General features: G+C 36.7%; 1 protein-coding gene across 1 annotated transcript in view; it reads left to right on the forward strand.

Moving 5' to 3' along the window:
* The window catches only part of DMD (dystrophin), a 927929-nt gene that overhangs the window by 548447 nt on the left and 369755 nt on the right, over positions 1-9727 (forward strand). The window contains exons 48-49 of the mRNA XM_009883534.1: positions 571-672; positions 6506-6614. Of these exons, the coding sequence (XP_009881836.1) occupies positions 571-672; positions 6506-6614 (211 nt within the window). The remainder of the gene's footprint in view (positions 1-570; positions 673-6505; positions 6615-9727) is intronic.

A 9727-nucleotide genomic window follows, 5' to 3' on the forward strand; every position in this document is an offset into this window, starting at 1 on the left:
GTACCTTTATGAGCTGTCACTACTACTGTGCTTTTGTTTTTAATTCATTAGTATAAATGCTTGACTAGATAAGTACTAGTTTACTGATAGTAATAGCAGTTTTCTATTAATATTTTTTAATCTTCCTAAATTCAGTATCATTGTTGCGTCTCATTATATGGTTTTAATGCTATGTATTGTATGAACAGAATGTTTACCAGTGCACTTTTAATCTGCTGGTAATGTAATACAAACAAAAGGACAGAGCTGCTTAAATGAGATTTCTCATGCCTGTGTTTCCTAGTATGAATTTGTGTTAGTTTTATAATCGTTTTATTGAAACCTTCAGCATGAAGGGTCCTATCGCTGTTTATTTGCTAGCATTACTCTTTCCCATCCCTCTGTGTTTTTGTTTTCTCTGGTGACCCTCTTTGTCCTTAGCTGCTACTACCCATAAGTTTTCCCAGAAACCCAATCCTGAGCAGAAACTAATCTACTGGTGGTTTACAGCCTCCAATGGAGCTTTAGGACTTTTCAGTCTTATTGCTTATGCTACAGTTAATCTACACTGCATGTATTTTTATTTTTCAGGAAACTGAAGCAGCAGTGCAGGCTAAACAGCCGAATGTGGAAGAGGTTTTGTCTAAAGGGTGTCATTTATATAAGGAAAAACCAGCCACTCATCCAGTAAAGGTAATGAAGCAACCTTTAGCAATATCCATTACTGTGTAATGGGTTATGCTTCCCCTGTTGTACACTTGTCCTTGATGTGCTCTGTTTAAAATCAATGAAAGAACTTGGCAAATGGCATTTGTTCTGTTCTGTGACGGCATAGCCAGGAAAAAATGTAATGTTCCCAGCTAGAAATTTTTTGCATGTTGTGATGGGAATACTGTTTTTGACATGAGTGTTGTTTTACCTATTCAAGAGTAATTGAAAGCAAATGTAATTTTTGATGCCTAATTAATGGCATCACATAACATGTTTTTAAACTCCCTTATTTTGAATTTTGCTTTCAGAAATTTTGTCAATTTAAAAAAATGAACATATTTTCTGGAGAAGGTAACAGTCAAGTCACAAAGAGGGCCCTTTGCTTTAAAGCTTTTCCATTGTGAAGGAAAGAACACATGGCGATATAGAACTTTCCCACTCCACTTCTGTGCCAGAATTCATGTAGAATGACTGACTTGGTTTGGTTTTGGAGCGCAGAATACATTAAGAAGGCTAATGCCTCCCAACACTTCTCTTTTAGAAAAATGTACTATAGAATCCTTTTCTGCAGCATAGAAATCAGTTTGAAGGGGATATTTTACATTCGATTTCCTAAAGACTATGCTGACCTTCATTGAGACTAGAGTATCATTTACTGTCCTGTAGAATCTTAAGGCAGAAAATAACCAGCAAGCAGCCTCCCATGTGTAGTTCAGCTATTTTTGGAGTGGGAGACCAAACTGGTAGGGTCACTACTATATCAACCAGAGCTTGATCTTGTTTCTGGTTTTATAACTGCTAATAAAATGATCTGTGAACATGATGGTTAAGAGTTTCCAGAAACTGCAATAGTGGCTTATTGATTACACTAGGTATCTGTTGCAATTTCTTCTGACTGGGCAGAGACAGTAAACTTTGTCTTTGTATTTAGAGCTTCTCCAAAACTACAGCACTCAATACCCTCATTTTACAGAAAAAAGGTTTCCTCACAAAATTAGGATATCTGTAGGAGACCTCTACAGTGAATTTCTTGTTTTTCCATCTCTGTTTAGTTACTATGCTTGGAATATTATTTTCCTACTTTTACAAATTACTAAATTACTTATAAATCCCACCAGCAGATCTCCATTCACAGGAGCACATGAATGCACTTATCTCCACTTTAGAAAATAATACTTATTTAAGAATCATTTGGTTTCTTTTCTTCTTTCCTGAACAGAAGTCCTTAAGAGGTATTTTCCCCTTCAGTATCTATGCTTTTTTTTAATGATCAGTTCTCCTGAACAGTGATAAAACACTAAAAGAGGTGGACTCGGTGACTTAAAAGTAACATGCTAATGAAAGTAGGCAGAAACAAAGCTGTTAACTTTGTGTTGGGTGTTTTCCTTGGCTAATACAGCACTATTAGTGTTGGGAAGTGAAACATCATCTGCACACTGAACGGGTGATGGAACAAAAATCACCCTGCAATTACTGCATTTACTCATTTTGTATGACTCCAGCTGCAATCTTAAGGGATCTTACTCCACAATTTAACAAGCAAAGCACTTGAAACAACAAAAGACTAGAGGTTTTGGCTGTCTTGATATTTGTAATTGCATATAAAGGATTGCAGAATGAATGCTGGCATTTTCAAGGAGAAGAAATAGTACTTGTTTTATGTACCACTGATAGACGCATAAACGGTATGAAATGATTCTGTTTAGGCTAAACTTCTGACATAGAAAAGTACTCTGTGTCTACTTCTTTTAAGTGTCCACATCAAAGAGACTGAAAACTGCCAATTTCTACCAGATTTACTGGAACAAGATAACTCTTTAAATAACGACTATGATGTTCCTTGAGTTGTAGTTATGACAATATATTATAAAATGTGACTGTGAGAAAATTAGTAGCTACTTGTGGAGTAGTGAGTATTTAATTTCTAGTCCCTCTTTAATTGCATTTTACTTTTTTTAAATTACATTCTGTATTTCAGTTAATTGAATGACCAGTGAAGTTAATTTCTGGTTCACTGTCTGTCTTGTACAAGTCATAAAACAGTATTGTCAGGACTGTTCAATTGCTTTCTTGATGATGTAGGTTTCCTTAAGTTTCCACCCATTTATACTGAGTTGGTCTTCTGTCATCATTCTTCATGAGTAACTTCCAGGACTGCTATTTATATGTTCCAATATAGACTTTTCAGCAAATGTCAAAATCATTTTCCACACACAAGGTATTCTGTGGAAGCAGAAATAATTTGTACTCCGATTAAGATGGTTTTGAAAATATATTAGCAAAGTTGCAAAGTTGAGTACTCAAAATTTTAGAAAATTATTGAATTAAAGCTGCTGTTGTGGCCTTTGTTTAGGCTGAACCCTGCCTAATTCAGTACAGGATATGGATAGTGCTCACACTATGAGCAGCATTCAATACTTCAACTCATATTCCTTGTTTAGTTTGTGACACAGAAAAAAAACCCCTCAGAATTGCATGGCCTCTTTAAAAGCATTAATTACTTACATAACCTTGCTTGTCAACTTTGTAGATGGTTTAGTTCTCTGAGGCACCTTTGTCTTAGCTGCCTTTTTTTCTGTCTGATTTTCTTAATTCACCACAAATCTTCCCATTCTTTTCAATAAATGAAGTATAAGTGCTATAGATTCATTTACACTGCAAGCCTCTCCTGTGCTGGAAAACAGTACGTGTCAGAATTAAAGATATTGGTGCAGTTATGCATATTGTATCTGAATTAATGTTCATAGTTGACGTTATTCTGGCATTTCCTAATGTGTAGCTGTTTATCTTCGCGACCTTTATAATATACTCTCATTGTAGTGTTTTGAATGTAAATTAAATCCCATGGATTTATATTGACACATACTTAATCTTAGCTCATAATTATGTCACTGAAATAAGTGTATTTTCACACCTTCACTAAGCATACTAAAAGTGCTGATACTGGAATTTTGCAATGCAGGACTGTAAAAATATTTTTGTTGGCAAATGAAATCCTAGTATATGCTGATTCAAGAGTCAAGAATGGGATGAGACATGTGATCCTTTAAGCACTAGCACTTTAATAATCAGACCTATTCACTTTTATAAAATGGATTTCATGCTTTTGAAATACATTTCTGTAAAGCTTTTGCAGGTGGGGGAGGGACAGTGGCAACAGAAGGAATGTAAGCCCCAATCTCATGATTAGCAGCACTTAAAAAGAACAGTTTATTCAGGAAGGGATTTCTGTGACAGCGGTAGAGCTGTAGTTCTCTTGCCACAGCACTCAATTTCTCCTTTCCCATGTTGGGTGGGAGAATAAGTAGTGAGGAACTAATTTTCATTGTCCTCAGTCTTGCATTTAAAAGACTACATCATTTATCTCTAAATACTCCTATCTAGTTTTAGTGCTGTCAATGAGATTAGTTAATGTATAAATGTTAACCTCACTTAAATTGCACGGGTGCTGACATTTAAAGGAAATCAATAAATCAATAAAAGTGTTCCTCAATGCAACACATTTTGATATTCCTACTTGTCACCAAAGCTCTAGAGTTGCAATTACAGCAAAATTGTTGTGCTCAAAGGAGTTAACATTTTAATGCACACATGCTAATTTATGGCAGATGCAAGATTGGATCAAACTGTAATTCTGATAGAAGAGTTTGGAACTAGCTACTCTCTTATTAGTGACGTAGATGTTGCCTCAGAGAACCCTCTCTAAAGTCTGTGGTGGGCAAGTCTTATATTTTGCCATTGCTGGAAAGAAGTCCCTGGCTCACATCCACATAAATGATTAAGCAGCTAGTCATAGGGAGGACCAATATTATATTTATAACATCCGTATCTCCTTCCTGAGTTCTTGGAATATATTGTAAAATGAAGACAGACTTTGACATTGTAATCTCTCCAGCTTTTGTTTTTAAGGACTCTCTGCTACTATTGAATTAATAGATGTTGGAGCAGTCCTTTGCATTTTAAGCTCTGGAAGTAGGTTCTTGGGTTACAACAGCAGAAAAAGAAAAAAAAAAAGTTGCTTTAAAATCTGCTATAAAATGTGTCCAAAGTGTGTGCTTTTATGTGTCTGTAATCCACGTAGAAATAAAACATATGTATGATTGTGAATTGCCATATGACAAGTTGCATTTATCATGCATACCTGATTGCTTTTTCTGCCTAGTCCTCATAGTCTATTATCAAGGAGAATCTCTGATATTCCTGACTTTTGATTTTGTTTTTAATGCAGTTTTTAAGCTGCTCTTAAAGATAAGAAGTTGTTTAATTCTGTAATGCAGAATTGTATTCTTTCTCTCCTGCCCTATCAAAAAAGATTTGCACAAAAAGCTGTCCAGAGTTTGTATCAGGTTCTGGCCTCCACTGGTGACAGATACAAAAGAACTTTGCAGGTTTGGAGTACTTATAGCAAAGCTTAAAGCAGGTTCTAGAAATGTTCCCCTGACACATCAGAATATAAAATTGTGCTGCCTCAGTGTCTCTGTGCATGAGTGTGTGTGTACACACTGCAATTTAATGAGTACTGTTCCCTATCCCTCTCCTATTGACCTCTGTTGTCTTAGTCTCTAGGTAATTAAAGTACCTTTCTTAATAGGCATCCTATTTGCATCACGGCTGGATTGTGATTTAGACTATATATCTAATCACGAATTGGACACAATACTAAAAGTATTCCTGAGTGGCACTGGTACACTGTGCTGCTTTTCATAGCAGACAATCAGGGAGCATCTTAAAAAAGAAATATAGTCTTCATTTTAAGAGTTTAGAGATGACAGCATAGAATTAGCAATGCTTCATCCTTCTCTACAGTCCTTAAAGCAAGGAAGAGAGAGGGGTAGAAAGAACATTTTCAAGTTTAAATGCCTCTCAGGGTTATCTGAGGACTGATGTAATTCACACTCCAGACTTGCACTTAGGTTTTGTTTAAAAGTAACAGTTTAGCCATTACCAGTCAGGACTGCATGCACACACACTGAAGTTACTGACTCCCTGAAGACTCCTAAGACTTTCTTTTTACTTTTTTTTTTTTTTTTAGTAGGTGGAAGAATGCATTCTGGATTTGATATTACAAATTGCAGAGGGTTTACTGACAAGTTTGTGGGTTTTTTTTAAAATACATAATTCACCTTTTTATTTTAATTTAAAAAATTACCATCTTGGGTTTGTGGTGATACCTCTCTATGGTATGTTGAAGAAGGAGTCATCCTGTGTTCCCTAAAAAGGTTTACAGGCCTGTTGACCAGAGAACAAGGCAGGCCAGTGCTCCGCGGGAGCAGGCAGTGGTGGGGTCTCCCCAGCGGGCTGCAGGACAGGGTCTCACCAGCCAAGGAACCCTCCTGCCACCCTCAGCCAAGAAGCGGGGCAGACTGGGGGGGGTCAGAATCAGGCCCAGTGAGGGGAACCAGAGTCAATCACAGCCCCAGGTGTCTGGGCAGGGCCATGGGGATGGGAAGGGGCTGAAGTTGGTCCGGGAAGTCAATCTGTCATCAGCGTCAGGCAGCTGCACTGGCTCTAAGGTGGCTCTGAGCTTCAGGAGCCACACTTTGAGGAGGAAAGATACTTTCAGGGCCCTGACACCATGAAGCTCTTCTGCAGCCTAACTGGGAAGGATTTTACTTATCCATCTCTCCTGTTTGTGAAAATCACTTGCTGTTTCTACATTTCTGTTGTGTGGGGTTTGGTTTTTTGTTAGTTTTTTTTTTTTTTTTTTAAATCAGCTAGTCCATTAGATGGAGAAAAAAAAAGTTTAATTTATTTTACATTCATTTATATTAATTTATGTATTATAAATTTAATATATTTTTATTTTCTATTCTAGAAAAAATTAGAAGACTTGAGTGCTGACTGGAAGGCAATAAATCACTTAATTCAGCAATTAAAGGAAAAGCCAGCATTGGGAGCATTTGGCCTTTTCTCTTCAGGTGTCTGTAAGTGCTTCAGTGTATATCTATTTTGAAATTAATTACTGATCACACAGTTAAAATGAAAATGGCTGGAGACTGTCTAAATTCATTCTTCATCCTTACAAATTTCAGCTTTAACTTGTATACAGGAGGTGTGATAGTGTGGTGTTTGACTTGTTTTTTTATCATTTCCTTTCTATTTTGTGTAATGTGTCCCAGAAGACAAGTTAGATTATGGATTTGATGGAAAGCGTGCAGCATGCTTTTCAAATTATTATTTTTTCTAGGTCTTCTTTCTTTATTCTATGAAGAGATGAGATTGTGACTTTCTATATAAATTCATGGAGGAAATACTATGAAGGAGGAAGAATTATTTAAATTAAAATAGAATAATATTACAGGTATAGTGGATGTAAATTGGTCACAATGAAATTCTGAAATTACTCTTTATGATAGGGCAATAAACAGAGACGGTTTCAAGACAAAGCTTGTGTATGGGTAGAAAGGGTTGTATGACAACACAGTAAGAGTAATTCTGCAGTTAAATATTAAGTCTGTGATATACATCTCTGGGGGTCTTGAGTTCATGAATCCACAACAAGAGACTTGATCTCCATTTAATTTAAATTATTTGGACAATATTTATATTAGATTCTTCTCATATCTCTTTGCACCTGCTGGTTCCCTACAAGGATTAGAAACTCATTTTTATCTCCTTGATAAATGGATTTTATTTCCCACTGCTTTCCTTTGAAATGTAGTGATTAAGCATGGGAGGAAAAGAAATACATAATGGAAGCACTGGAATAAATCTGGGTTTCTAAAGTCTCTAAGATTCTTTACTTGATATTGAACTATCATTGTTGCTTGGATGAAGAATGTTACCCACCCGTACAATTTGGAAAGCTGCTCATCAGATGTGGGAACAGAAAGAAATCCCCTCCATACCTGCCACCCCGCCCTGCCACCACCCCCACCCGCATCAGGTTGCCTGTAATTCTGGCTATGGGTACAGTAGTCATCTGGGATTTGATTACTTGTAGGATGTTGATCCCTCTTGCTTTTGACGTCTTTTAATGGGTAGCATACAAGAAAATCTGACATTGGGCAATTCTCTACCTTCTACTGGTGACTCTCTAGGACAGCAAAGCAGAAAAATCTTTTTACAGAGAAGTAAATAATTATACCATATATACAGAATCCAGAATATTCAGTACCAGAACACAGTCCAACTTCTGTCAGAACAGCATATATCAATTCAAGCATAGCAGATGTCTTGCTTATGACATGTTGAATCTTGCTTAACAGGGACTATCATTTAGTTTTAGTCATTTAGAACTGCTCTGTTCTGTGGCAAACATTTCAATTTCTAAAAAGGGGTAAATACCACTAGTATTTTTTAAAACTTGTAGTACAGCAGTATCCTTGCTTTAGAGAATTGTGTTCTAAGGCATGCTATAGAAATTTGTGTAATGACATGGGGGAACTGAAGGAGATGCGTAATCATTTTTTGCTGTGCTGGGTCACTAAACTTGCTTTGTCAGCTTTGTATGTCAGCAGGTTACTCCAGGGGGAGGGAGTTTGTGAGTTGTGTATTTGCTGTTACAAAGGAAATGGTAATAACGGAACAAGAGAGAAGACAGAGTAGTAGTGCAATAGATTACTATGTAAACTCATCCTTAGCTGAAGAATTTCAAAATTACTCATTTACCTTAATTCAAGATGTAGACTGACTATTAACATTTCTGAGACTCAGCAGATGGAATTATACACGCAGAAAATGAAAATGCTGCTGTTCTATAAAGGATTAACCAGGAAGTAAGATTGATTTCCTTTCTTTTGCCAAGAGCACTTAAAATTTGAACCTGTGCTTGTAGCACTAATTCATAATTTTTCTTTATTGAGCCAGTTTACTGCAATCACACCATTATAGATGTATCACCACAGAACTGTAGAGTTCAGAAAGGACCTGGAGAGACATCTAATCCTCTTTCTCAAAGCACAGTCAATTAACACATGTTGCTCAGGGTCATGTCCAGTCAGGTTTTGGATATCTCCAAGGATGAAGACTCCATAACCTCTCCAGGCAACCTGTTCCAGTGTTGAACCACTCTCACAGCAAAAAAAAAAAAAAAAAAGTTTCTTCTTCTATTTAAATAGTATTTCTAGTATTTCAGGTTTTGCATAGTGCCTCTCGTCCTGTCACTGGGCATCACTGAAGAGTCTGGTGCTGTCTTCTTTATTCCACTAATCAGATATTTATAAACATGGATACGGTCCCCCTGAGCCTTCTCTTCTGCAGGCTGAGACAGTAGGTTTCTGCAAAGATAGAAAGTGGCATGAGTTACTAAAATATTTTTGTGTTAAAAAAAGTTAAAAAAATTTTTTTTGAAGGGCTGTGAAACAATGGCAGTATCTCCTGTTGATAATTATTCACTTCCTGATTCTATAGGAATTTTTGTAGACATCAGAATTTAATAATGTTGACATCTATGTTTGAGACAAGGAAATGAAGATGTAATTGGCTAACCTCTACTGCCCTGTCAGTGTTCATTCAGTCTAGTCAGGCTACAAGATCTCAGCCAGAGGGTCTTGCTAAATATATCGTCTGGTGGCTGTGACAGGGGTAAAGGACCCTGTTTATAATTATTTCCAGGCCTGTGTGTTACAGTTTCTTCAGCAGTTGAAGCACTAAAAAAAGTCCTTAATATCCCACTAGTCCAGTGTGCCCTCAGGCATAATGAACAAGAACTACTTTTCTAGCTTGGAAAATGTACTTAGTTGAAGGGTACGTCTAAAACGTTAGCAAAGATTGACTTCCAAGACAAGATGATTCAGGAAGGAAATCACACTTGCTATCTGTACTTAACATGATAACATGAAATTCTGTGAATGTCTCTATCCAAATACTTTGATGCATTGCTTAGCCAGCAGTTTGAAAACATTTTAAGCAGAGAGAAATGCAGTTTCGGAATGTGCTTCTACAGGAGGGACAGATTTTAATATTATTGTTAGCATTCATATGACTTCTTTTGTACTGAAGTAGTACCACTGTATTTCCTTAATAAGTTAGGTAAAGGTATATAATGCTTTCTAAACCCATGTGAATACACTGTGGGGTGGGAGGCATTCCTGAA

The sequence above is a fragment of the Charadrius vociferus genome, unplaced genomic scaffold (assembly GCF_000708025.1).
Source record: "Charadrius vociferus isolate BGI_N301 unplaced genomic scaffold, ASM70802v2 scaffold94, whole genome shotgun sequence".
Taxonomy (NCBI): domain Eukaryota; kingdom Metazoa; phylum Chordata; class Aves; order Charadriiformes; family Charadriidae; genus Charadrius; species Charadrius vociferus.